General features: G+C 40.4%; 5 protein-coding genes across 10 annotated transcripts in view; 2 read left to right on the forward strand and 3 right to left on the reverse strand.

Moving 5' to 3' along the window:
* Window positions 1-600: 600 nt before the first annotated feature.
* On the reverse strand, window positions 601-4,862 carry mus201 (rad2 superfamily protein mus201). Its single transcript, XM_030385352.2, has 5 exons — window positions 4,672-4,862; window positions 4,404-4,579; window positions 2,117-4,345; window positions 1,617-2,058; window positions 601-1,563 (listed from the first exon to the last, which is right to left on the reverse strand). The coding sequence occupies exons 1-5, from the start codon at window positions 4,757-4,759 to the stop codon at window positions 683-685; spliced, it is 3,816 nt and encodes a 1,271-aa protein (XP_030241212.1). The 5' UTR covers window positions 4,760-4,862; the 3' UTR covers window positions 601-682.
* A 410-nt stretch (window positions 4,863-5,272) lies between these two features.
* Window positions 5,273-5,851, reverse strand: Chrac-14 (DNA polymerase epsilon subunit 3 Chrac-14). Its single transcript, XM_018098881.3, has one exon. It carries the CDS (start codon window positions 5,728-5,730, stop codon window positions 5,332-5,334), a length of 399 nt encoding a protein of 132 aa, XP_017954370.1. The 5' UTR covers window positions 5,731-5,851; the 3' UTR covers window positions 5,273-5,331.
* A 65-nt stretch (window positions 5,852-5,916) lies between these two features.
* Window positions 5,917-9,159, forward strand: D12 (YEATS domain containing 2 homolog D12). Its single transcript, XM_018098371.3, has 2 exons — window positions 5,917-7,065; window positions 7,122-9,159. The coding sequence occupies exons 1-2, from the start codon at window positions 6,106-6,108 to the stop codon at window positions 9,015-9,017; spliced, it is 2,856 nt and encodes a 951-aa protein (XP_017953860.2). The 5' UTR covers window positions 5,917-6,105; the 3' UTR covers window positions 9,018-9,159.
* A 576-nt stretch (window positions 9,160-9,735) lies between these two features.
* LOC108649807 (phospholipid-transporting ATPase VD) overlaps window positions 9,736-27,234 on the reverse strand; it is a 37,514-nt gene continuing 20,015 nt past the window's right edge. For 5 of the 6 annotated variants that reach the window (XM_089257071.1, XM_089257072.1, XM_030385295.2 and 2 more), the window contains exons 3-15: window positions 16,027-16,207; window positions 15,701-15,880; window positions 15,514-15,638; window positions 13,479-14,552; window positions 13,079-13,410; window positions 12,627-12,999; window positions 12,401-12,568; window positions 12,004-12,343; window positions 11,746-11,931; window positions 11,478-11,678; window positions 11,227-11,414; window positions 11,012-11,152; window positions 9,736-10,782 (exon numbers count right to left, since the gene is read on the reverse strand). In XM_089257071.1, the coding sequence (XP_089113197.1) occupies window positions 10,734-10,782; window positions 11,012-11,152; window positions 11,227-11,414; window positions 11,478-11,678; window positions 11,746-11,931; window positions 12,004-12,343; window positions 12,401-12,568; window positions 12,627-12,999; window positions 13,079-13,410; window positions 13,479-14,552; window positions 15,514-15,638; window positions 15,701-15,880; window positions 16,027-16,207 (3,538 nt within the window). In that variant the 3' untranslated portion in view covers window positions 9,736-10,733. The remainder of the gene's footprint in view (window positions 10,783-11,011; window positions 11,153-11,226; window positions 11,415-11,477; window positions 11,679-11,745; window positions 11,932-12,003; window positions 12,344-12,400; window positions 12,569-12,626; window positions 13,000-13,078; window positions 13,411-13,478; window positions 14,553-15,513; window positions 15,639-15,700; window positions 15,881-16,026; window positions 16,208-27,234) is intronic. The other variant, XM_089257073.1, reaches the window with a different exon arrangement.
* On the forward strand, window positions 21,297-22,702 carry LOC149091925 (ficolin-1-like). Its single transcript, XM_089258138.1, has 3 exons — window positions 21,297-21,403; window positions 21,518-22,464; window positions 22,530-22,702. Exons 1-3 carry the CDS (start codon window positions 21,335-21,337, stop codon window positions 22,645-22,647), a joined length of 1,134 nt encoding a protein of 377 aa, XP_089114264.1. The 5' UTR covers window positions 21,297-21,334; the 3' UTR covers window positions 22,648-22,702.

Genomic DNA, 27,234 nt, shown 5'->3' on the forward strand with positions numbered 1-27,234 from the left:
TCAGTGTGAAAAAACAAGATATAATTAAATAGGCTGATATATAAATAATAGTGCTAATAGAGATGGATATCATAAAAATTGATAGCTTCTGAAGGTAGTCTATTGATGACATTCATGCTATTACATTAGTACAAAGCAGAGCAAAGCTGAATAAAAAGAAAACTAAAGAGAGATTAGCTTAAGTAGTTGAAAGTGAATTAAAAACTTGCTAATATACAAAAAAAAAAAAAAAAAAAAAAAAAAAAAAAAAAAAAAAAAACTTGCGATTAATGCCTGCATATATTCTTATCATATTTGTAACTTAGTAAATATAAATGATTGTTTTTGTTAGCATGCATAATATTTCTGAAACTTTTCAACTAAATTTAATGATGAAAGCAGCAAAATATAACAATATACTATGTTCTCTGTATTATCTTGAACTGAGTATAAGTATTGAACATTTTCAATTTGAAAGAAATTAAATAAAATTTGTATAAGTACAACATACAAAGGAGTTCTCTATGATCTTTGATCTCAACTAGGTTGGTGCTGTGGTTGCCTCTACGCATATCCTAACTTTACACACAATGTTATAAAACTATTTGCTGCGACGGGATATTTGAGCTTAGTAATTATATAGATATATATGTGTATATATAATTATGGCATGCATATCTACATAGAGGAGATACGACCAGTTTTATTTGGAAGCCTTAGCGCTTGCCTTCAAAATTGCTGCCGCTTTTGCCTTATTCTGACGCATTTGCTCCATATCACGTTCTCTTTGCGGTATTATCTCTTTGGTATGTTGTGAATTTATAGATTTCACTGGCTTTACGGCTGCTTTGAGTGTAGAAGACGATGCAGCGGGTTCTTCCGTTGTCTCTGTAGTTGCCTTTCGTCTGACGCGTTTTGGTCGAGTTGGCTGATTATTATTATCTGTTGCATCATTCACATTCGCTTCATCCGGCTCAGCTGCTTTCGTTTTCTTTGCACGTGCTCGACGTGGTGGTTTACTCGGTTTCTCTGGAGTTTCCACATCGATTTTGCCAGACATCTTATCGATTGCCGTCTGAACACGTTTGCTGACCTTCGGTTGTTGCACTCGCAGCGCACTTTTCGCCGTAAAGTAATTGCGTATGGAGCCTTGTATTTTCTTTTCATTGATTTTCTTCATGACCGGCATGAGGATATCGTCCGTTTTCGACGTAGTCCAACCAAATGATTTACGAGAAAATTCTCGTATAGATTCGACATCAGGGGAGCCCCAGCTAAAAGCGTCGCGATTGTCGTCCACCTTAGGTGTCAAATAGGCCTCCACCACAGATGAACTGGGAAAGCCCTCATGCAGCTCAATATTTTTCAGTTTCTTTAGCAGCGAAAGGCGTGCTGAGCTGCCAATTGGCAAATTGGAGCTCTTATGCGCCTGCCACCATTCTCGAAACCTTTCCAATGTCGACAACACTGACTGCATGGACACAGCAGATGATGGAGAGTTGGGCGATGAGGCAGTATTTGGAGTTGATGTGGAAAAAGATGCAAGTATTTCAAGCGCTGTCACAGCACCAATGCCATGAATGCCTGCAGAAACAAATTCATTCAATTCTTGTTGGCTGCGCCTTATTACAACTTACCTGTCGTATAATCGCTGCCAACAAGACAGGCAAGCTGTATGAGTTTCCCTCGATTGCAGTTAAAGGTTTGCTCTATCTGCTCAGCTCGAAACTCTAGGACGTGCTTATTTTGTGCAAAGAAATTCTTATATACTGTGCGCCCGCCAAACAACCAGATATCACTATCGTCCGTTATGGTACCATTCGTAATACCAACTGCATTGAGGAAGGCACACTGAGCCTCTGCTTCCATTGGCGCCACAATGTATGGGATCCCAAATAGACGCAATAGGTCTTGGCAATCGCTGCTCATGCGCTGACTGATTGACAAGCCCATGCGATCCTGACGATTGCGTTCGGCCTCTAGCTCGCGGCGTTCACCTGCCAAATTACTGGCCATTTCCTGTAATTCCTCTGCTGTCTTTTGAGATTTTAAGGCATCGGCTGCGTCCTTGAGGATTTCCTGTGTATTATACTTCAATATAGTAGAATCAATATGAAATCGGTTGATATTTCCTTACCTCGGGGTTAACTGTCTGAGTCTTCTCCTGCTGTTCATTGGCTTCATTTCCAAACAGGGATTTGGCTGCTTTGCTGGACTTTTTGTTGGGTGAGACATCATCATCGCTGGGGTCCTCGCCTGCGCGTTTTCGGCCCGATTTCGGTGTGCGCTTAACAAAGAACGGCTTTGCTACCATCGGCGATGCAGGTGGTGTAACATTTGTGCCATCTGGTTTATCGGGCGTGCGTTTGATCTTATATGTGGTTTCAAAGAAATCTGTAATAGGCTTGGTCTTGCTGGGTGTCTTATTTGGCGAAGTGCGACGCATTTCACTTTCATTATCACAAAGTTCAATAACTTCTTTAGATGCTTGAGAGGTTGTCACTTTTGCACTCTCATCATCAGAAGATAGTTCGATAACCATGCTATTGCTTATCTTTACAGATTCCAATTTAATGTTTTTAACTTCATCGGTTTGCCGCTTAAGCTCATCAAGTATGGAGCTCAATGGAGGTTTGTGCTCTTCTTTTTCCTCTGTCAGATCTAAAGTTATATTTTGAACTTCCTCTGATTGCTTTTTGAGATCAGAAAGTATTGAATTGAGCAAATGTTTTTTAGAGCTTTCTTCGACTTCCGAAACAACGAGTTTATCTTCATTAATTTTCTTTGTAGCTTCTTGTGTTTTCTCTTCTGTACTTTCACTTTCTTTTAACTGATTCGTGTCTTTAGTTTCTGTGATGACAATCTCATTTACTTTTATTGCATCCTTCAACGGGATGTCTTCATTACTGGATACACCTTTACACTTGATTTCTGCTTCTTCTGGTTCCGGTTTAATACTGGTATTTACCTTGCACTCTTCATCGAAAATGTCCGCAAAAAGATCATCGTCTTCATTCAATGCATCTTTTACATCAATTCGGATTTCAAGACTATTTCCTGCAGACACTGTCGTAGCTTCATCAACTTCTTCCAAGTCTGAATCAGTGTCGCTATCAATGGTTTGAACTGGGTCAGCCTTATCTGGGCTGTTACCCTGCACTTGTTGACTTAGCTCAATAGCCAAAGCGAGCTGTTTCGCTTCTTCAATTGAATTGTTTGCCATATCCATATTTCCTATATCATCGTTTCCATTTGGGTCTTGCAACCAACGTTCTAAGCTTTGCGTATCATTCAGTTGAGTTGCTTCCATAATGTTGCCAACTTCCTCCTCGTTCATGCCAGCATATTCAATCATATATGAGCGTGCTGGTCCCTTGGCAGCATGGCGCAAGTTTTTGCTTTGCTCGCGATTCAAACGCAAGTTCTGATCAGCATCGAACTCGTAGTCCTTGTCGTCATAGACCTTCTTGGATTCTTCCAGAGATAGGGACAATGCCAATTCCAAATCAACGTCACAATTGGCGGCCGCCTTCTTTTTGTCTACTTCGGTGGATGCTTCTGTTGAGGTGAATGCTTTCGTTGAGGTGCTCGGTTTTTCATCGATCTCTTCTTTGATGGTCTCACATTTGCCGCTCATTTCAGCGCTCTTCTCTGCCGCCATAGCCTTTTTCTTAAGATCACGAACCAATAAGAACCTGGTGTGCTCATCGGAGCTTATTTGACGTGTACTTTCAGCGATAGCTGTAGGCGTGACTATGCCCTCCTCGCTAAAGAACTCGGACAGCTCGGCATAGGTGAGAGTGTGACCACCCATCTCTTGTTGCGCCTCCTCAAGACTCTCCTGCACAGCACGTCGCTTTAACAGTCGCTTCATTTGAAAAGAGCAGAACTCATCGCTTCGTGCTGGCAGCTCATGGAGGCGACCCCAAGAAGATTGCTTGCGCGTCTCCTTGATGTCCGTAAGTATTTCATGGCGCACATCAGCTGGTAGATTCCTAAAATGCTGGCTACGCACATCAATGGCCTGCAAGCTAGCATCATATGTACGCCGGGCATTCGACTCATCAAAGGAACTATCCGATGTAGTGGTGGCCCCATCATAATTCTCACTATCAAAGTCTTCGTTAGAATCGTTGAGCTGAGCAGCGGTTGACGCTGGAAGCTCTGGCAGTTTAAAGAGATCGTCTTCATCATTTTTGCTCGATTTTTCTGCGGCTAGTCGCTTTCCGGGTGATTTCAACAGCAGCTCTGCGTTTTTACCTAATGCCTGCTGCACGACCTTCTCCTTGGCCAGCGATTGGAGCAGTAGTGCCTGAATCCGGTCGGCCTCGTTGCTCAGCTTGTTGCGTTGCTGATGGCGACGCGCCTGCAAAGAAAACAGTTAAACTACCAGGAGCAATACAACTAGCCAATAAATCACTGACAATTGTATCGCGCTTCAATTGCGGCACGCCGCCATCAAATATGAAAACCGGCCGCACGCGATAATAAAGCAATTTGCATAGCCGATGAAAGAGACCCAGGAGGTGCGCATTATTTAATGCAGATCCTTTGCTGTCCTGAAAGCCCTTCACAGCCTGATGCAACCATATGGAAATATCTATCAACATATAAAACAAAGAATTTCCATCAATAAAGTGGAGGACAATCTTATTGAATTTCACAATGTCTAAATTGCACAATGATTCCTACCAACTGCCAGCACTTTTCCCTCCAATGTCTCCACGGGCACAGGCTTTCCACAGGGCTCTATCAGCTTCCATAGGCCAGTTACACCCATTTTGTATCGAATACAACAGATTTATGGCGTACTACATGAAACAACCAACAATTTGAATTCGAGAAGTAAATGCCGATTGCTAGAGATGGACTCGTGCCAAACTTACAGGTATCCATCACGTACACGTGAAGTGAACAAAAATCACTTATAAACTGCGCACAGAAAATACTTGACAACATTCAACTTTGAATGTAATTACTGTAATAAATTTATGCCACAATCATGTCATTATCAGAATCACATCACATCATATCACCCCATTGGCGGAAAAAGTGCTGTAAAATGTGTTTCAGTAGCCACGTTCATGAGTCAGCTTATCGCGATATCTGAATAATTTGTAAAATTAATCTTTAAAACCGAATTACACCATTTTTATTCAAAGTAATTTATTATAAATATAGATTTTACAATGACTTGTCCATGGCTTTTGCAATAGTACTAAACACAATTTTTATATTCTTCTTAAGACTATTTATGTATGAACTAGACTAACTATACTAACACTAAGTATTCATATAAACCTGTAATAAAACAAGTATATTATTGAACACGCTGCCTGATTCATTCTATTATTAGGCAGCTTCTTCACTATCTGCAACTACTACCGCTGAGCTGCTACTTGCTATGGCATCTCCAGTTGAAGCGTCTTTCTTGTTGTTGGCTTTACTCTCCTTTTTGTCCTTAACCATCTTTCGGTAGACTTCCAGATCTTGGGTGAGCGATGGGACAAAGCTCTCAAAGTCCAATTCGTTTAGCGTTTGCAAGATATCCTTAGCTGTAATGGTCCTGTGATTCTGTTTGTGCGCCAGTGCAGTTGAGGACGATGTTATAAATATTGCAAAAACCGAAGCGGCTTTTGCGATTGCGGCACGCGCCTCTTTGCTCACATTGGAGCCATCGGGCAGGGCTTCCTTAATCAATCGCGCAATCACAGCGTTGGGCAGATTTAAGTCTTCAATGCGCTCGACCATATTGTACACTAATTAATTTAATGGACGAATGGATAGCAATAATGTTTGTAATCCGTACGAATGCGTCTTGTTGTTCTTTCCCGCGTTAAACACAGATGATCCAGTCAGTGCTGTATAATGCAGCACGTGTGACGAGAGTGCTGGTTATCGAATGGGTATATCGAAATATCGATGTATCGCAATAGCATCAACAATGATGATGATAGCCACAACACAAACTTTTGCGCGTTTATATATTAAGTTTGGTCGTTTGGTGCCAATAACAGCATAAATGTGCAAAACACAGTTTACAAATATATTTGAGCTGTTTTATTTTGAGCCCAGGTGATATAAAGCCTCAGGGTGTGCAATCCCAACAGTAGCGTCCACTCGCACATGGAGAATTCGACGGCGTCGCCGACGGAATCGACGACAGCGCCAAAGAAACGAAGGCATAGCGAGTATCATGATCCCGATTATAGGTTCGGTTATGAGAGCCCGCCAACCGCCAATGCGGGCGAAGAGAAGAAGCGGATTAAGATCGAGCAAGAATACCAACAGAATAATGACAACCAGAGTCAGGGGAATGAGACAATCAACACACCCCGAATCACTTTTACCGTTGACAGCGTGGCGAAACTCAAGCGTTTTGAGGAAATTGTCCGCGCGGAATTCCAAAAGGAATTGAGCACAAAGGAGCAGCAGCTGAACGAGATTGATGCACGCCTATGTCAAGCACGCCAGCTGTTGGACAAGCTGCGATACCATGTGGTCAGCGAGTACTACAAGAAGCAACAGGTGCCATTGACAGCTGCGGATGTGGCTAAGGTGCGATCTAGCGACTCATTGTTCGGTGATAGGCCTGAACGAAATGGAGCCCAATTGCCACTGCATCCGGCAATCAAGAAAATAGTTGGCAAGCGGCCAGTTCCTCTGCAGCTAAATCTACCGGAGCGCACAGCCGCAACGCTGGCCAAGGAGACGATTCGCCTACGAAATCCTGCAAACTGCCGGGCGGAACGCAGGCGACAACGGAAGATACGTGAACAGGGCATTGTTACGGATCACACCCAGGAGCAACAGAGGGAAGCCAATGCGGCCAGTCACGAGGAACGTCCCTGCACTAGTAAGCAGGCATATCAAAATCAAACGGAACTAGGCAGTCCCTCAGTATCAGCGCTGAATGCTTCGCGCTTAAACAACAAGAACAAGTTTCACTTTGTGGTAGGCAACACCTCTAAGTATCTGGGCGGCGCTGACCTGGACACTCGAAATGGTCAATCCCTTGTATACAAATGGCTTGTCTATGTTCACGGCAAAGATCTACCTCTACCGCTTGAATCGTACATAAAAAAGGTGAGTCGTGAAACGTCAATCAATGGCTTGCTATTCACTAACAGTTATTGTCTTAGGTGCGATTCCAACTGCATCACTCATACCGGCCCAACGATATTGTGGACGTTCATGCGCCACCTTTTCACCTGACACGTCGTGGCTGGGGCGAGTTCCCCATGCGCATTCAGCTTTATTTCCAAGACCATCTGCAGCAGAAACCCGTTCAGCTGATACACAACATTGTGCTGGACAAGACCATGTGCGGCCTACACACGATGGGCAGCGAAACAACTGTAGAGGTTTGGCTGCGTGCCGATGTGCCTGCAACAGTTCCCATTACGCCACCGCCAAAACCTATTAAGAAGGAGCCAGCCACAACACCCGCATCGACAAATGCACTCCTGTCACCCGATAACAATTCCAAACCGCGCACCATTTCCATAACGCAGAACAAGGAGGAGCTGGATGATAATCTATTTGCCGGCATCAACAAGATCGAGCTGAGCGACGACATTGAGCATATCGAGCCGACGGTGCTTGTCTCGGAGGATTTAAAGTTGAGCAGCCCAAAAAAGAAACAAGTGCCTGCAGCCGCAACTCCGAATAAAAGCCCACTCTCCCGCAATCCCATTGAAGCTGCGTCTGCTGTGAGTTTCAGTCTACCCGCAACTCGTCCCGCCATAATTGGAAACAGCAAAAAGCCAACAGCAATGCTTGCACAACTGCGCAAAGGCAATACCAAAAACGTAGTCTTCCAAAAAGAAGGCAAACTATATATAATCGATCCGCTGCAAACGAAGATAAAGCAGGCTGCCAAGCAGCAGTCGCTGCTCAAGCCTCAGCTCAGTTTGCTCAAGCAGCCAAGTCAGCAGTTATCCAAGCGATGGCACTTCCTGCAGTGCATCCAAAACGATCATGGCTACGCCAATATGAGCAGCAATGAGGTGCCTCCAGCGCCGGCAGTATTGAGCCAGCGCCTGACGCTCGAACAGCTCTTTGGCAGCATTCCCTTCCAGAGCATGCGAAGTGCTGTGGAGTTTTTGCTACGACGGCTGCCATTGGCAAACGAATTGGGCAAAAGCATCTTCAATGGCAATGGCGATGAATTTCCCTTTAGTACTCAGACACTGGCAGCATTCCAGGCACAGCCCGCTTTGCGTCAACGGTTCTTCGAATTTGTGCGCGGGCGCACGTTATTACGCTACATGCGTCAGCATCCACAACTGCAAGATCTGCACACCAGCGGAAAGGAATCCTTTTGGAGTACGCGAGAGATTGTGGCATTCGCACGTCTGCATGGATACACGCCGCCTCTAAAGATGCTCTGCGTTACTAGACAAAAGCCAGCGTCGACGGCGTTGCCACTATCGGAGCGAGTGCAACAGCAGCTGCAGGAGGATCCTCAGGCACAGCTGTTGGAATACTGCACGCTCACCTCGAAATCCAACTTGGATAACTGGCTAACAAAACGGATCGAACGATTACAAGGTCGCGATCAGAGATTAGAGGACGAGGAGCCAGTCGATGTGATCAATATGTTGCCATCCAGCTCAGTGATTCGACAACCTGCAAACGCATTCGACACTACCCAAAACCAACATTTGCTATATTTACCGCCGCCCGAGGAACTGGATGCTGCCACGCAGCTAGTGCGAGACATGTGCAAAGATGTTGGCATCATCCTGCATCCAGAGCAAAGCGTTCCCGGCGTTTCCCAGTCCCTGTCCCTCACGCTCTTGGCCCACGTGCTTCGAATGTTCATAGAAAGGTTGGTCCGTCGATCCGCTGCAACCAAGCTGCTGCAGCAGCAACAGCCGAATGCAATCGAGTCGCTGCCACCGCCGGCGGCTAATCTGGAAATGACACTGCTACCTCACGACATCGGACGTCTAATCGCAAAGAGTTCGGAGTTTGATTTTCTCTGCAACTCTTATCTTGGCATTGATCACAAGGACTCGCAGTCCGATTCGTAATGTGCCCAATGCTTACATTGATGCCCCTTGCGATTTCTCTAGTTCAAAATCCTCTGGGATACTAGCTGTAGATGAATAAGTTATTTTTTTTAAATATACGTATGTTATGTATTTAATAAATTTACTATACATTTTTTATAAATTCGTTTGGAGTATTCTTGGGGCACGAATTATTGAAATTTATATGAGTGTTTTTATCAAAGAAAGATTTTTATATTTTTAATCAGTTGATTCGTAAATTATCGCCCAAACACAATCAGATATTTTGGCGAATATCGCCAGAATAATAATAAAAAAAATAATTTCTGAATAGAAAACTTGGCAACACATGTATTTTATCCTATTCCAAAAAGGCATGTAACTTAATATAAAATGTCGAATTGATAGAATGGCTAGATAATCTGTTTATTAAAATAGCAAGTATAACAGCGCAAATTCGTGTCGGACAACATGCGATAAAATCATTTATAATTTATTGCTGTTTAATTATTCGGCAAAAGCTAGCAAAAAGCTTGTTCTAAACATACAAATAATTAAAATAATAAATAAACAGTTAATTACCACAATGAACTACGGGGAAAGGTAACACCCAAAATCGATAATTTGAGGCATGTATTCCTCCTGCATCCCGCACTATATACATAAAAGTCAAATCAGTGAGTCGTGTTTTAAGTAAATATACATTTATTTTGTTTAAATGTTTTCTATTTGTTTTTCATTTGATTTGCTTTTCAACAATGTATATATTCCGCTAAGGTTTATTTTTTAACACACACAATGTTATTGCAGTTTTTATTGTTGTTATAGTGTTCTCTATCAAAACGCTATACATATAATTAAGGTAAATAGTTTAGAACAGCTATGTAATGATTATATTAACTTAAATGTTTATGTAATTAAAAAATATAGAAAAATTCATTTGCTTACGCAGGAAACTATGAACAAAATTCTTACTTTCATTTTTTTCCATTTGCTTGTTTGTAATACTTGACATAATGCAACTAAAAATTGTAAATTGGTGTCTCTTATGTATAGATATATTTCTCATGAGTGTAGAATCACAGCCTTTTCACGAACATTGAACATTGCTGTTCGGTTATGTTTGAATTGTCCAGTATTTAAAGATTTCGTCTATTCTATACATATGATATATATATAAATATATGCATATATATAGTATAGTACATACATATGTGTAATCTATGCCTTATTAATCCAATGGCATTATATGCGTACACATGATTCCATAGGATATTATGTTAATCAGTTGAGTTTAATTAGAGTTCCGTTGCAAGTGTTAGGATTGCGCTAGGCTAGGTGGCTAAGTGCACTAAATACGCATAGGCAAATACATACATACATTAACTTCCTACTTATATACAAATAAATATTAATTGATGAAGACATACATATAATTGTTGCTGAATTATAAGGCGAAAATTCGAACTAAAACGTCTAATTCATTACGCTCTCTAATGGGGATTATGTGGGTAACTCATTTACATTCTATTTAAATTGCTTCTAAATGTATCTATGATAAACGAAATAGTTAGAGCTAGTCTATTTAACTGCAGAATACAAATTATGCTAATCGGTGTCGAAAGGCCACATATTAAAACTAAAAGTACATTTGTTATAGTTATAGGGTTCTGAACGGTTGGTTTGTTTGCTTTTGCTTGAATGTCGCGGCTGAAAGTTTCGCCGTTTGGCACTGGATCAGGTAATCGTATTTATAATCTGATTCTTAGACCCATAATCGGCGATTCTGCAAGAGATCGAACATTAGATATTATTATACTTGGGTGGATAAAGAGAAGTTGGCTTTCAGTTAATTAAGATAGCTACAATATATAAATAAAAGGACACAAAATAATAAAAATTAAAAATGAAACGCAATTACGTAATGGTGCGTGCATGCATTGCTAAAGTATAATCAAATCATTCAAATGCAACTTGCAATTTCAATCCTGTGCGATATCATTTGTGCCTTTTACCTATAAATTGATGATGCTGACGTCGAGCGCGACCACGTTACTAACAAACCCTCACCTCTGCTGCGCTCGCGTTTACTCTGTAGTATGACCTTGGTGCTGTCGTCGGGGCACATCGAGGTACGCACAGTGCGAAAGACCAGGCTGGGGTGACAGAGTCGATAGAGAGTGCATTCATTAGCAAACGAACAAAGGATGCAATTATGCAGTCAATTTACCGAGGGAGCACAGCAACTACCGTGGACAACATTATAACCAGCCAGTGCACCGGAGATGCAAAGCATTTAAAGATGACCCAGTAGGTGGAGGGCAGTCCGAAGCAATTCACGCACATAGAGTTGTACACAATGGAGAAGAGGTAAAATAGGCCCAGACTAATCGCAATCGAAAGGACATGCAGCACCGTCTGTGGAGAAGAGAATAAAATATGTCAATAGCACTCGGAAATGTGTGTTCAGGCCTCGCTTACCCAGGAACGTATCTCAATGCAACAGTGCAGCAAATTCGCAAACAGACAGCTCGCCGTTATAGTTGTGCCGAATTCCCAGATTCCCACTTCACTTTCCGCATAGGCGCAGAGGGTGACAAAGAAGATGACAAGTGATTGGTAGAGCGCATCCAGCAAAATCACCCAAAAGTCATGCGGTCTATATGCAAGACCCAAGCGACCCTAAAACATTATTTTTTGTTGTTGTTATTATTTATAAAAATCAATATGCTGCTGCTCTGTTACTTACATTCTTGTAGAGATATGGATTTTTCAGTAGCAAGTCCTCCGGCACACGATTATCGTAGACGCCAATCGCTAGAGGAGGTAGGGATGTGAACAATAGGTTGTAGAGCATTAGATACATTTGGTCCATCATCACAGAGCCGGAGAAGCCGCAGTATAATTGATACCAGAATATAAGAAAAACGAAAGCCTGCAAGACCAAATACAAATCCACTAGAGCTCGAACCGATCCTTAGATCTTAAATCTGTCTGTTTTGCCTACCGCATTCTTATAGAAGAAGTAGAGAATCATGCGGGCCAGGCGATCGTAGCACCAATAGCCATGCGAGAGCAGCAGACGCTCCAAGTAACGGAATCGTGAGAGAGTGAAATCAGATGCCATCACTGCTTGCATGCCCTCCTGGCCAGAGATACCGACGCCCACATCTGCCATTTGTATCATTGAGACATCGTTGGCTCCATCCCCGATGGCCAGAGTGCGCAGATTGAGCTCCTCCTTGACCACCTTCACCAGGTATGCCTTCTGCAATGGGGTCGAGCGACAGCAAAGCACCGAAGCACAGCCTTTGGCCAGCTTCAAAAAAGGCAGAGTCAGTTTGGATCTGCAAGAAACAAGCATTGAAGCCAGGCACTTAGTTTAGGATTATGCACGAACTTACTTGGGGTCCAAAATAAATGTCAGTGTTTTGCCATCCACGACCAAGGCGCGGGGCTTGCAGCGCGGCGCTAAGCTATATCCTGTGGAGCTGACCGCCTTTGCATTCCGCATTTCAGTCAAGTAAAAGTTGATGGCCGTCTCAGCCGCATCGCGGGATCGAGCAGTAAGTCTACATCGATGCAAAATGATTGAATTTGTGGTCACAAAAATCTTATTGATGCACTCACTTGATCAGCTCCATTTGTTGGGTGAAGAGCTTGGCCGAGTAGGCAATGTTGATGGCCGTCTCCGGCTTGTCGCCTGTCAGGACCCACACGGAAATACCCGCCGAGATCAGGGAAGCTATTGTCTCGGGCACACCATCCTGTAGGCGATCTTCAATGCCCGTGGCACCCAGCAGCGTCAAGTTGCTCTCCAAACTGGCGAATGATTCACGCAGGCGTCTCTCGCGATTTTCCAGCGACATTTCAATCTCCTGGTGACGAGCCCACCAGTCCGTATAATCGGAGGCATTCAATGTACGCTTCGCCATGACCAGAATACGCAGACCCTCTCGAGCATAGCGATCGAGCTGCTGCTGCGTCTGCTCGCGCAGTATGGCTATAGAAGAGATTGGGAAAAGGTTAATATTAAATAATAAATTGGGCATTCCTTAAAGTATAGTTGGTATTTATTTTACCTTCGGGACTGTTTGGAGCGCAGGGCGCCAGGACGGGCATAATGGAGCTGTCGGCACCCTTTGTATAAAGGACAATCTCCTGGGTGCCCGTTTGCCTAACAACTATTGACATGCATTTGCGGCTTGAATCGAACGGCAGTATCTTGAGTATCTCATACTCCAGGGTAGCGCCAGCGGTTGGCATGCTCACTAGGATGTGATTCGGACTGCGATTGAGCAAGCAACAGTCGTAGCTATAGGCAGCATTCACCAGCGCCAGCTCATCAGGACTCTCCGCCTCGTACAAGGGACGTCCATCGGCAGTTCTGTAAATGGTCTGAGTCTTGGTTTGGCTGAAAATGGAGTAGGGAATAAATAAATATGGGATCAGCTGTATATATAATCCTCAGCTAGCACTCACTCGATCTTCATGCGCTTGCCGTGCGTCTTGGCATTTAGAAACGTGGCTATGCTGGTTATCTTGGAGTTGATCACAGCCTTGGCGCGACCCGTGGGCGAAATACTGTTGGACAGCGCCTTACTCTTCATGGGCGGCGATGGGGACTCCGAATTGGGCGTGGACTCTGGCGAGCTGCTGATCGGCGAGAGCGTGGGCTGATGACCCTGTGCAGGCATGGCAAACAATAGATTGGGCGGCGGCGACGGAGTCACGGAGCGCGACTCGGCCAGCCGTGTATAACGATCCGTGGGCAGAGCCATCGGCCCGGCCTGCGGCACGCCATTGATGATGGTGGTCGTCGTTGTTGTCGTCGTCACCAATTTGTTGCGCGGCCGCAGGTGCTTGAGAGTGGACGGCGTGGGGCCCGTGGCAGGGCTGCTGCTGTTTTGGTGCAACTCAATGATGCCGCTGGCATTCATGAGATCTCGATGTGGCGCCGCACTCACGATGACCGTATTGCAAATGGCCAGCACAATAAGGAACTCTTGTATGCATTGCGCATGGGGCGCCAGATAGGCACCGTTGCCCACACCGGCCAGTCTCTGCATATCGTCCTGCAGCGTCTCGTTGGGTATGAGCGGTGGAGCTGGCGCACCCGGCTTGGCGTACAGCTTCTCCAGCTCCGATGGCGGATGGTTGTAGTCGGTGCCGTTTACCACGCAACGGCGGAAGATCATCTTGTTCTCGGTCAGTGTGCCGGTCTTATCCGAAAATATGTGCTGTATCTGGCCGAGCTCCTCAGTTATGTTCATGGCGCGGCATTCCGTCTGCTTGTTGGTGTCCGCGTCGTACAGCTCGAGGTTGTTGTGTATGTGATACACCTGCAGTATCTTGCACAGCTCAATGGTCACGTACAGCGAGAGCGGTATCATCACTTGCAGTATGATAATGTACGTCCAGAAGGTCAGCATGCCCTCGTAGGCAGCGTCCACGACGAACGGTAAATAGGGCACGGGGAAATTCTCAAACGAACGCAGCCACATGGTGCACCCGATGGCGCCAACAACACAAAGGATCAACAATATTATCACACACCTGCAAGTATATAAAATATTTAATATATTAGTATATATATTATTATTATATGTTAAATATATAATTATAGACGCAACCTCATTTTTATAAAAAATATATTTATATATTCAAGTCTACAAAACTTTTGCATTTGTTATTTTTGAATGTTTATTATTAGGTTTTCTTCCTCATAATAAAATATTTCCATAACTGCTCTTCTATCTATAATATCCATTCGCAATAACATATTATAATTGTATTATGCACATGACTTACTAACTGTTGATAATACGACATGATTCATATATTTGTGTCTTGACTATAAATATAAAATAAACTCATAAATGCATGATTTGCAAAGTTCGTTATAAGAATTCGCCAAGTTGTAGATTATTGAGAGCATTTAATGATTTAATATATATAATATTATATAAACTATAACATATTTCTATGTAATATCACAAAAGTATACTCAAAGCTCTGATTTGATATTTTGTAATTCTGTTTCAGCCTTGGGAATCGTTATCTAAGATTCAGCATCTCAAAGCAAATTTTAAGTCTCTTTTAAGTCAATGGCGAATTTTTGGGTTTTTTGTCGCAAACGTTTAACAGATCTATTAAAACGTTAACAATACTGAAAATGAAATATGAAATTCTCAAAATATTGACCAATAAATTTAACATTCAATCTGTAGAAGAAACAGGAACATAAAGTGAACCTTGAGAGACTATCAATTCAGCTTTGGAATCCTAAGAATTAATTACAGCTCACAATAAGCTTATTCAAGCTATTTAATCGAAACATGATTTTCAATGGATTTGACAAACCCGTTTAGCTTTTGGTTTGATATTCAAAAGAAAGTTGTACTGCTGGTATATCGTATTATATTGATATCATATTTATTTTCAACCGCCCTCCCAGCTGCGATGTTTAGTATTCTTGTAGTCCTGATTGAAATTGTATTCAAGTGATAATGCTCACCATATCACATCAATATTCATTTGCTGTTCCACCTGGGAGCGTTTGTACCTTGGCCCACTATTATTCAGCATGGACTTTGTTTCATGTCCGGCATAGACGACAATGCCCTCAATGTAGTCCGTATTCTGTAAGAACGTAAAAGTTTGATTAGAATTTGAGAGATGAATGAACGAGCGAACGAACGAACCTTCAGTCTACTCTCTCTTAACAAAAGGCACTCGGTCGATATGGGTACGCGTTCCCCAGTTGGATGTATTAAGGCCCCATGGAATCTATACAGCTTTGTTGTTGGCGCATCCGCCTCTACGCAGCTTATAAACTTGCTGGGCACAAACACGTTCTGCCTCTCCGTAAAGCCACGTACAACCTGCAAATTGCACAAGACAAGCGCAAAACAAAACGAAAATAGAGTACAAATTCACATCATTCCCACGTAACCCCAAACAGTGGCACAGTTATACGCCAGGTGCACAGCCCTTTGATAGATATGTATGCATATGTAGGTAAACATACCTCACGGCGTTTCAGATTCGTTTCACCATCCAGGTCGCATGTGTCAATGTAACAAACGCCATGCGGATCGCTGGTGCGCAGTAGCAAAATATCTGCAGGCACTGTCTCATTGTTGGACAGATGAACAATATCCCCCACACGCAAATCTTGCCACTTTGTTTTCTTGTAACGCTCCGTCTCACTGCAAAAGAATAAATAGAAGATGAAATGATTGAAAATCAGGAAAGTGTAATAATAAAAATAATTATATTTTGCTTAAATAATTTAAATTAATATTATTTTATTTGATTGATTCATTTATTTATTTCTCTCTTTTTTTTTTTACAAATTTGAATAAACTTTTTAAGAATACATATAAGGATATTCTAATAAAATAAATAACTAATATATCAATTTATTTTATATACTATTATTTTTTTATTAATTAATTAATATATTTTTTTTATTATTAAATTTATATAAACCTATGGGCATACTAGAAGAATTTCATTATATCATTTTTATTATTTAAATAAAATGTTTGGAATAAATTTATTTTAAGTTAATGTAAATGTTAAAATTGTGCCAAAAAAAAAACTATTTTTTAACAAATTTTTTTATTTATTTTTTTTTTTGTAATTTATTTTATATTTTATTATATATACATATAGCTAGTTTTATTTTTCAATATTTTTGTTGTTTACTAGTCCTGAATGTTTTCTTCTTTAAAATACAGTCATTATTATTATAAAAAAAATTATAAAATATGAAAACCCGAAATTACTAAAAACAAAATTCATTGCCAGAAATATAATGTTGAGGGTTAAGCTATAAATTGCTATAAATTGTTCATAGCTTCGTAAGTTTACTTCCGTAGGTAGCGTAAGATTAAAGGTCAGATTCTTAGACAATTGCGGGAATGTCAAATGGAAGCTTTGATAATTTGCATTGAATTGACGTGGATTTGATGTCCATTTGCTCGATGAGTTCTCAATCAAGCTGTCAATTGTGAGCTGTCAAGACAATTTGCATGTCATAAACTGGCTAACGCGAATGGGTTGGCCAGCGGGACAGGTTAATGGGACTGTGCAGAGGCTAGTCTTAGGTTTCCACACACAATATCAAGGTGAGCCCCATTAAGGCTAGCAAACTATTCAGGAAAATTGCAGAAAACTGCTCCAGCTCAAGGTTATCTAACAAGGGAGTGAGGATCGGCGACTCCTGCCACCTGTCGACCTTGAATCATGGCAAAAGCTTTCAGCTTTATTGTTGGTGTTGTTGTTGTTGCGACGGATGGCGTCATGCGGTCATTGTATCTACTTAGCTATTTATGAAAGAAGCCACACTGTGTTGGGTCACTTCACTTTCCGCCCAAGTTCACTTTGCAAATTGTGATTGCGACTAAAAAATGTTGTTTTTATAGCGGTATGTTTCGTATTCGTTTTTTTTTTTTATACCCTGAACCCATTGAAAATGGGAAATCAGGGTATAATGGTTTTGTTAAAATGTATGTAACAGGCAGAAGGAGGCGTGGCAGACCCCACAAAGTATATATATTCTTGATCAGGGCGACGAGTTGATTCGATTTGGCCCTGTCCGTCTGTCTGTCCGTCTGTCCGTCCGTCCGTCCGTCCGTCCGTCTGTCCGTATGTATGAACGCGTCGATCTCAGAAGATATAAGAGCTAGAGCCTTAAACTTTTTATTAAAATGTCCGTATATATCGCGCGCATATCGAGTTTATCACTAAAAAACGATAACTCATTCCGATACTTTTTTTATCGATAAAAAACCTTATCGAAGATCAGTTAAAAAATTTTATCTCCTACATCTTTCAGGCTAGAGTCTCCAAATTTAAAATGTATATTAAGATGAATTTTATACAATTTCGGTTTTTGTTAAAATTTACCCCCCACCCCTAAATCCACCCCCTCACCCTCAACTTTGTAAAAGTCGTATATCAAATACGAGAGATTTGTGCATCGGTATACACATACATTTTAACATTATGATTACGTTCTGAAAGTTTCATTACGATCGTAGGTCTAGAAATTAAATTATTCAACAAATAAGTTTTCATTTATTGCCAACATTGCAGCGCAACCCAAGCGCAATCGCCTGTATATGTGAGTGTGTGTGTACGCGTGTGTTTGTTTGTATGTGTATGTGTGTGCGTGTGTTTGTTTATATGCGTGTGTGTGTGTGCGTGTGCGTGTGTGTGTGCTAACTATTATTGAAATATCAGTTGCTTGTAGGGTTCAGGGGATCTCGTAGTCGAGCAGTCTCGACTAGAGCTTTCTTACTTGTTTTTTTTTCATGTGTATAGCGCGGTTTGCGTGTCAAGGGTTTCCCCGATTCAACTCTGGACAGGCCCTGGCATTGTTCGTGTCTGTCTGTCATGTCCTTGTACAGCTTGATTTCAGATTAATGTGCCAACATACCCTCGGTAGGCGGCCTGAAATTTTGATCAACGTCAACGCGACCTACCGGTGAAAGCCTTTGCCATCATTTTAATTGGGTCATTAGCGAGATTGCGCATTCTAAAGCAATTTATTACTGCCACATCAACAATAACAATAATAATGACAATGACAACAACAACAACAGCGACAAACTCCAGCTCTGCTCTAAACAAATATAATTATCAGACCCTGCAAATTTCTGTTTGTTGTCTTTGTGGGGCGTCTAGGGTCTCTGGGTCTCTCGGTCACATTGTAGGTGAGTGACTTCGTTGTTGTTGTTTAGTCGGATGACTTCTAACTTCAATTCCCTAATTGGCAATAGCCGGTGGCGACACTCTGCTGTCCCACAAACTAGGTTATGTTTACTCCATTTCGTGGCATTTTCTTCTTGCCAGAGCTGGGACTGCTATACGTACCTTATCTTGGACCTGCCCGATAAGATATTCGATTGCACCGTCTGTAATAGGCGAAACGCGCCCACTTCACCAAGTTTTCTGATATATTTATTTTTTTGTATTTATTAATTTATTGCAGATCGATTGACAGTTCAACGATTGCGAAATGCGAATAATAATATCTGCGCTTGTCATGAATGAGGCAATCTCTGTTTACTTTAGCTATTGGCAGTATGAAAGGAAAATCAGAACCTCTTTAGGCTGAGAGGAATACAGAGCTTGTCAGAGTAGATGATAGAACTTATCTACCTAACTCTAAATAAATGTTTGAGAGTATATTTTCGGCAAATTCTTTAAACAAAATTTTATATATTTATGTACCTATTTGGCATTTGTCAACATTGTCAGGAAATTTTAGTTTCAAATTAAAGATTAGACAAAGTCAAGCAATTATTAATTATAAAGAAGCATCAACTATCTGAATGAGTAGAAGCGGAAATTACTTTTTATAAATATATCCACAATCTGTCAGGTCTAGCAGCATGATGTGTAGAGCAGGGCGTGGCATCACAGCACTCATCAAGCTAAGAATAACTTTCGCTTTAGCTGAGTTTATATCTGTGCCAATGACTCAAGCTTCCATTTTTGCACTTCGAATGAGTGTTTTACTTTCACTTGATATTTGGGTTATTCGCTTAGGTGCCACCACAATTCGCGGGCTGTAAATAAGGTAACATTTGTCTGCTGAGTCGCGCAATTAAGGAACGTGACAAACTGTTTTAATCGATTTGACACTTGATAAAGAGTCAGAGAACAGAAAACAAATTCCAGAGAGACGCAACTCAGCACAGGGCTGAATATACATACATACATACATGTGTATGGAGGTAGCATTGTCTCTAGTAACCAAAGTCTCTGTGCATATTGCATGTCATCTAATTGGCCTGGAGGCGTCGCTCGATTGCTGCCAGTGGCGCCAAAGTGGATAAATGTTGAATCTTTAATGTGCCCCATGGGGGAGAAGTTCGCCTGGCCCCACTGGGAACTCGCTCGATTTATTGGGCGTTTTTAGCGAAATAAAAAATTAATGTTTGTTTACCTCGCCAATGAGCACCGCCGGTTGCTGAAAAACTATTTGCTAAGAGCAAATGGCACGCAACGCTTCGATTTCTCGCCTAGGTATATTCCATCCACTATCAGCACGGTATACAGTGCCGCTGAGTTACCTTTGAAATATGTGTTACTGCATTAACTGAGGTATTGATTGCATTATCTGAGGTATTGATATCGATGCAAGTGCAACTCTGATGGATAATAATTATTTTGTAAGCTCACATTCCAGAACTGGTTTATTCAATAAATGAGACATCGAACACATAATTGATATTGATATGCCTATTTTGAAACATAGGGCCTGAACCATCTAGATTGATTGTTGCCTTTAAGTTAAGTGTGGACAGAGCAATCATCAATATATATTTAAATATAGAATTCTTTTAGAATTTGTGATTTCCAGAACAAAATTTAATCTCAGAGAAATATCATTTTTGTGTTCTTATATTCATCTAATCTTTTTTCAGATTTTACTTTGACCTTTCTTCTTAACTGACTGTCCTCTTTTCATCTCTTTTCTTATTCTCATATTTTCTCTGCGCTTCTCTTCTCTGATCACCTTTCTTCTGTATTATTCTTTCATTTCGTCCTCTCTTCTTTTCGTATTTCTACTCTCCATTTCAAAGTGGGGAGAAATTGAAGACTGCCAAATAGACTTGGGTCAACTCAACATTTTCTATGATTCGCTTAAGCTTAGAAAATTGTTTGCAACCTTAAACAATATGAAGGTCATTCGTTGACACTTGTGTGGTTTTTTTTATACTTTTTTCTTCTTATGATTTCAAATTTCTGTAGAAAAGTAATATATATTTTTTTTGCAGATGCCATTCATTATGGGTTTCACTGAAGTGACAAACCCCACAGCTGTTGTCGTTGACCAAAAATCAATTGGGAAACACGGTAAAGTTTTTAGTGCTAATTACTACACTGATTTAAGTGCATTTGCTGAAAGCAGGCTTGCGATTCTTTCAAAGATTGGTTGAAGAATAAAACTATTATTATTGTTATTAAATTATTTATTTATTGTTCATTATATATTATTAATTTTTTAAAATTATTATTTTATTTTAATAAACATATAAATTATATACATATATATTGTAATATTCTTCGGCATTGACCTAGCATCGAAATGGGGCTTTTATTAAGTTATATGGGGCTAGGAGCTTGGGATTATGCATCTATTTTTTGACTGATAATTGAAAAACTGATAGTGAAAGCCTGACCTAAGCCATTGTCTAGATAATTCGCAGCATTAAATTCGGTTATGAGCTAATCTTTTCGCACAAATTTCAGCGCAAATCAGTTTCTTTCTAACTTCTGGCCGTGCTGAATACAAATTTTATTTTCATATTTTTTAAATGTATATTTTTCACAAGCTATTGCTAATATTATTATTGTCCTTGTCAGGTGCCTTAGGTAAAAATGAAGTGAGTCTTTCATTTAAAAGTCTGTGTTAACTAAAATGATGTTAACAAGTGATACGGATTTCTGGCATTGTAGACACACATTATATAATAATGACTAAAACTGATATATTGTAGGAATGCGTCGACGAAAGAATCAAGGACTCGGAATGCGGTAGCTATTGTTATAAGATAGTCAAGCCGCTGCTGCAATATGCAGCCTCGGTTCGTTCGAAAGAGCATCAATTCAACGATTTGATTGCGACAATTCAAATCAAAGACGCAACTATTGAATCTTTGGATAAACAACTTATGTTATGCATGCCAGAACAAAAGGATTGCTTGACTCAAGAGAAAATGATGAGCGCCAACCAGGCGATTTTGGACAAGATCCAAAATCTAGAGGATCAACTCAAGGAATGGCAAAACAAAGCATCTGAAATATCTGAACAGAAATCTAAAGAAGCTGCCAATGTGCCTACAGAGCCTACAACTACAACTACAACTACAACTACAACTACCATAGCACCTACAGTACCGATAGCTAAAGAGATTAAAAAACCACCAGAGAAAAAAAAAGAAAAGCCCTCCAGTTGCATTGGAGAACAGGGAGATGAAGTCGAAATTCAAGTGCCTGGCATGAATCCTTTCTACGTGTCGTGTGATTCGAGTCTGGCTGGACCCGGCTGGATTGTGATTCAGCGTCGTATTGATGGCTCAGAGAACTTCAACAGGAATATTCACGAGTATTGTGCGGGCTTTGGCAATTCAAATCATGAGTTTTTCATCGGTCTTGATAAGCTTCACCTGTTAACAAGTTTCCGACAGCACGAATTGTATATATATTTGAAGAATATGCACAATGAAGTTCGATATGCACGATATGGTAACTTTCGAATTGGCGGACCCAATGAAGATTATATGCTAAAAACAGCGGACGAATATTCAGGGAATGCAGGTGATGCCATGGATTACTATCGCAAATCGAGATTCTCCACACCTGACTATGATAGGGATAATGATCCTATACGAAATTGCGCTAAGTTGTACAAGTCTGGTTGGTGGCACAACAAATGTCATAGCAGGTAAACGGATGCTCTTTACAAATAATCTCTATCACTGAATCAATTTTCGTTAATGTCTTTTTTAGTAATCTAAATGGAGTGTACAGAACCGCACAATATGCGCATAGTGTTGGCGTTCAATGGAAGACTTGGCACACAACGTCATTGCAGTTTGTGCAAATGATGATCAGGCCAGTTAAATAATGTAACTAACTAATAGAATTGCTAAATGCAATGCAATTATGGCATAATAAACGATGTATTGAGTGTATACAAGCTTTATAATCCTTTCCTGATTGCATTTGTATGTCTTCAAATGGTTTACGAAAGTGGCTTTCTTTGTTTGAAGAAATATCAGAAGTGCGTTCGCCCGTGTAGAGCTCTAATTTCATTTAGTCAGTACAGAAGATTGGCCGAAGTACAGCGAGCTAGCACGGGAAGAACGGGCATAGGGAGAGCGAGCAGAGGGAGAATGAGCTCAGGGAGAAGAAGATCATAGCGCGGGCGAAAGAAACCATAAGGGGAATAAGCATAGCGTGGGCGAAAGCAGATAGAGCGAGCATAGGGAGAATGAGTATATAAAAAACGAGTATAGGGAGAATGAGCCAAGGGTGGACGAGCCCTCCTTGCACATTTGCTTAGCTTCTACATCAAATCTTACAGATCCAATTCAAGAATCAAGTAGATAGAGCTACTTATAATTAATAGCCAAATGACATTTTTCATTTCGTTTGAGGTAGTCTTCAGCAAACTCATATGCTTTGATACCAAATCTTATAAAATGTGTAAAATCTAATTAATACTAATTTTTTAAAATTTAAGTATAAAGGCATTTCAAAATTTTTGTATATATATTTAAGAATTGCATATATGTATGTATGTAACATATACTTTTGGGATACACACGAATGCTTATCAGCTTGCACTGCTAAAACTTTTTCATTTATCATTAAAAATTAAAATCGATCAATCAATTCATTCATAAGGCATATATGCTTCCGTAATTACATATATGGAAAAATGCTAGAATGATTGCATTAGCAGCCATGAGTATTTCCTATCTAGTAAACATTGCGCCACATACACCAACTTTTGAAAGAACATAATCAACAATTTAGACATGCTACTACTGCCTGATTAACATACATTTAACAAAAGAAACCAAAAGGCAATTTTCAAACTTAACCCAAACTTTCTTGCCTTATAGGAATTTAGTCTTACCTAAAGATTTTCTTTAATCAATGAGCATGAGTTTCTGTTTTAGGAAAAACAGATTGTATGATGGATAAGTTACAACGCATAGAAATGTGCATGTACATGCTGAATATAAATCCATGTACATATATATGTTGGCCAAAGTGGGTCATGTGGGGTGTTGGTTGGCTTGGAGTTGTTATTGTTATTGTTATTGTTACTGTTACTGTTATTGGTGACGAGCTGTGAGGTCGTCCTGTACGCAGGCAGTTTACTTAAAGCTCATTTGACTTGGTCACGACTGAGCACACACGCGCATGCCTTACAAAAAATACCCATGCACACCATAGGTATGTTCTGGCTGGGCTCCTTAAGGGTCGGTTGGCGCTGGCTAACATTCCCCTAGGCTAAGCTCTTGCGCTAGACCCGGGCCTTGTACATATGTACTTCACAAGTTTTTTCCGAATTGCAGCCACAACTCACGCCGCAACTCATATCAAATTGTTTCATAGAAGCCACGTAAAGCAAATACCAAAAGTCGGCCCAGACCGATCAGGCAAGTAGTGAGAGTGAAGTAGCAATTGGTGGAGCCGTTGAGACGTCGACCGGAGGTAGACATTCATTAATGCTTATGGCTATGGCCAGTGAGTCAGATAGATAAACTCTAATTTGGTTAGTCTATTCAACAATACATTACATATTTACACATCCACTATGAAATAGTTTAGTTATTTGATCTGCCTTATATGTAGAGTTAGGTCAAGCGAAATTAGTTCAAGGTTTTCAGTTATAGATAATACAATTTGCCCCAATAATAATCACAATTATTTACCGTTTACAATTTGAGTGATTCCAAGAAATCTAATCTTTCTAAATACATATTTTAATCAAACATCCGGCCAATAAAATTATCAAGCTGTTATTGTACTATTATTTGGTGAATTTTTTTTACTTTAATTTTAAAATGTTGGTTAAAATCTTTGTAGAATTCTTTATAGATTTTACCATATGCTTATAAGGATATAGACATATATAATGTTCATTCTCTTCCTCTCCTTTCTCGGTTTTCTTTTCTCTAGTTTCATCTCATGCTATCTGTCTCTCTCTTTCTCTTCATTTACAATCAGACCCTTCTCCCACTCTCAAACCTCTAATGGGAATTTCCCATAAGGTAAGCAACCAATTGTGCTACCCTATGATTAGTCTATTGCATTAGTTGACCACAAATGAAAAACAAGTGACAGAACATTTCTCTTGAATCGAGAGCAATTAACAGTAAGATAACAGAAGCGGGCGATAGTAATTTTTGTAATCGATTTTAAAACTTTACCCATATTTAAACTCACGCTTTTCGCTTCCCCGTCATTAACTTGGTTAAAAGCCATCGTATACAAATCAATCATGTAAATGCCATTAAAGCACTTGCCCATTGCTCACCGACAGGCGTTGGGTGGGGTTCAATTCGATTCGATTCGATTCGCTGGAGCACAAACTACCGTTAGACCCATATAGTCATCATATCTATTATACCGCCCTCTTAAGTTCAGCGCGCTCGACAAAGGAAAGACAATTTCGCCATGTAATTAGACCGCTGCACGCAATGTGTCAGCCGAGGTACGATAGAGACAGGGGCAGAGACAGAGCTAGGGGGAAGCAGAGGCATTCACACATGGAGACAATTGGTGGGCCTTTTGAAACGCTCGATTAATAATTAATAACACAGTCTCTGAGCAGTTGAATTCTGTTTGTTGTTGTTGTTATTGTTGTTGTGCTCGGTCAGGCAACGGAATGTTCCACAGTCGGAAAGCGAAACTTATGTGTGATTACCGCAACAAAGCCAGGGTCTAACACTGGCAGGAGTTGGATGGATGGAAAGCTTTCATTGTTGTTTATTGTTTTGTTGCGTTGGGGGAATAATTTCCAATGCCTGGTGGCCTCATATGAGGGTTATTAGGGCGCCATGACCCAGACCTAATTCAGCTGCTACATACATATGTCAACTTGAAAGGGCACTCGGACACGTAATTGTATGTGGCATGTATACACACATATGTCTGATTTGCTATCGAAATCTTTGACTTGGTAATTACTCGTATGTAAGTCTCTGTAGTACTCCAGATGTTATCTATCAAAATTGACATCAATTTGCACTCTGAACTATTGCTATTTTGTGTTAAGTTTTTAATTTTATGTGGGAAGCAAAAAGGTCATATTTGTTGAACAAATTGAAGAAGTCTGATTCAAGACCCGACTAGAAAAATACCTAACGGCAGCTGCATAAATATTCTCGGAATTCGAAATTCCAGGAAGTTATCAAATGATCAACAATTTTGCCCTTACAAATATATGTATGTATGTATATGTGTATATGAAGACAAACACTGGGCACATTTTATGCAAATACACATCCATAACAATCACATTCTTTGTTTAAGTTCAATCAGTGGTCGAAATCAACAATTAGTGTCACTTAAGCAACGAACAAGATGGACTATTGAAGTGTGCAAAAGTTATCATGCATACATATGAAAAGAGGGAGAAAATGGACAACAGATGTCAGAGTTGGCACTATTATATAATACTACTAGGGTGTCTATATGTCTTTTCTAAATGCTGACGCCTCTATCGGCAAATATTAGTGCAGGTGTTTCGACTAACTCAACTAACTTCAAACTGTCCAAAGCGTTAAGGTCTCGATAACAAATCAAACACGTTATCAACCTATGGTAACGAGCTTAACAACGTGTCAGCACTCTACACGCTGAGTATGTGCACTTGAATGATAGATAATATCGTATGTAAGTATTTGGAATTGGAATTGAATTAGTATATGGTCTACCCCATGTTATACAAAGCTGAGCGAATCATTTGGTTGGGAGTGCCCAACTATTAGGGATAGTGAAATTCACAGATTTATATAGATAGAATGGAGCATCATTCCTACCTCGGGTAAAGACTTATGCTTTAGCATATTCATATGTCCTGGTTTCAGTTATAAACGGCGTAAGATTTTTTACTATTCGTATATTATTATATCTATTATTTTTCTGCAGGGTCGGACATTCTGACTAAAGCTTGTTTTTTTCACATATTGTCATAAAACATGCATTGAATGACTGTAAAGCCAGCTCGGCGCAGGTTTTAGGGTATTTCTTAATATCGACTTTGTTGGGTCTGAACCTAATTACATTTTATTGCATAAATGGGGAAGGAGAGACTATCTTCTGGGAATCGTCTTTACGTTTGCTAGAGTAACATGGAGAATTAGATATGTATCTCTGTACTATTTGTGAATTATATGTATTTTTCAACACTAGGTTGTAATACCTATTATAGATTAACCATAATCATGAATCAGTGAATCTAAACAAACTGCCTATAAATGTATCAATATGCCAAGCAATTAGCTCTTATGCTATCGAGATATGGAATTAGGTAAACGGACGGTTATTACTAAGCCGCTTAAGCTCTTACTCACGATCGGCAATACATACCCTTCAAGAGGTAAACCTAGCCTACCTGTTACATACATTTGCACAAAATCATCATATCCTCCTTTGTTTACCCCTTTGCAACGAAGTCAGGGTATAGCGAAAA

The sequence above is a fragment of the Drosophila navojoa genome, chromosome 3, assembly GCF_054131105.1.
Source record: "Drosophila navojoa isolate 15081-1374.11 chromosome 3, UAZ_NAV_1.0, whole genome shotgun sequence".
Taxonomy (NCBI): domain Eukaryota; kingdom Metazoa; phylum Arthropoda; class Insecta; order Diptera; family Drosophilidae; genus Drosophila; species Drosophila navojoa.

What these genes read in the sequence shown, in the direction of transcription:
- LOC149091925 (XM_089258138.1), top strand. Translation starts at nt 21,335, where the DNA reads ATGTATATTTTTCACAAGCTATTGCTAATATTATTATTGTCCTTGTCA. An exon ending in GTGCCTTAGGTAAAAATGAA is followed by an intron (nt 21,404 to 21,517) that starts GTGAGTCTTTCA and finishes GATATATTGTAG; the next exon opens with GAATGCGTCGACGAAAGAAT. An exon ending in CACAACAAATGTCATAGCAG is followed by an intron (nt 22,465 to 22,529) that starts GTAAACGGATGC and finishes TGTCTTTTTTAG; the next exon opens with TAATCTAAATGGAGTGTACA.
- Chrac-14 (XM_018098881.3), bottom strand. Translation starts at nt 5,730, where the DNA reads ATGGTCGAGCGCATTGAAGACTTAAATCTGCCCAACGCTGTGATTGCG.
- mus201 (XM_030385352.2), bottom strand. Translation starts at nt 4,759, where the DNA reads ATGGGTGTAACTGGCCTATGGAAGCTGATAGAGCCCTGTGGAAAGCCT. An exon ending in CTCAGACAGTTAACCCCGAG is followed by an intron (nt 2,059 to 2,116) that starts GTAAGGAAATAT and finishes TATAATACACAG; the next exon opens with GAAATCCTCAAGGACGCAGC. An exon ending in TGGCAGCGATTATACGACAG is followed by an intron (nt 1,564 to 1,616) that starts GTAAGTTGTAAT and finishes TTGTTTCTGCAG; the next exon opens with GCATTCATGGCATTGGTGCT.
- D12 (XM_018098371.3), top strand. Translation starts at nt 6,106, where the DNA reads ATGGAGAATTCGACGGCGTCGCCGACGGAATCGACGACAGCGCCAAAG. An exon ending in TTGAATCGTACATAAAAAAG is followed by an intron (nt 7,066 to 7,121) that starts GTGAGTCGTGAA and finishes TTATTGTCTTAG; the next exon opens with GTGCGATTCCAACTGCATCA.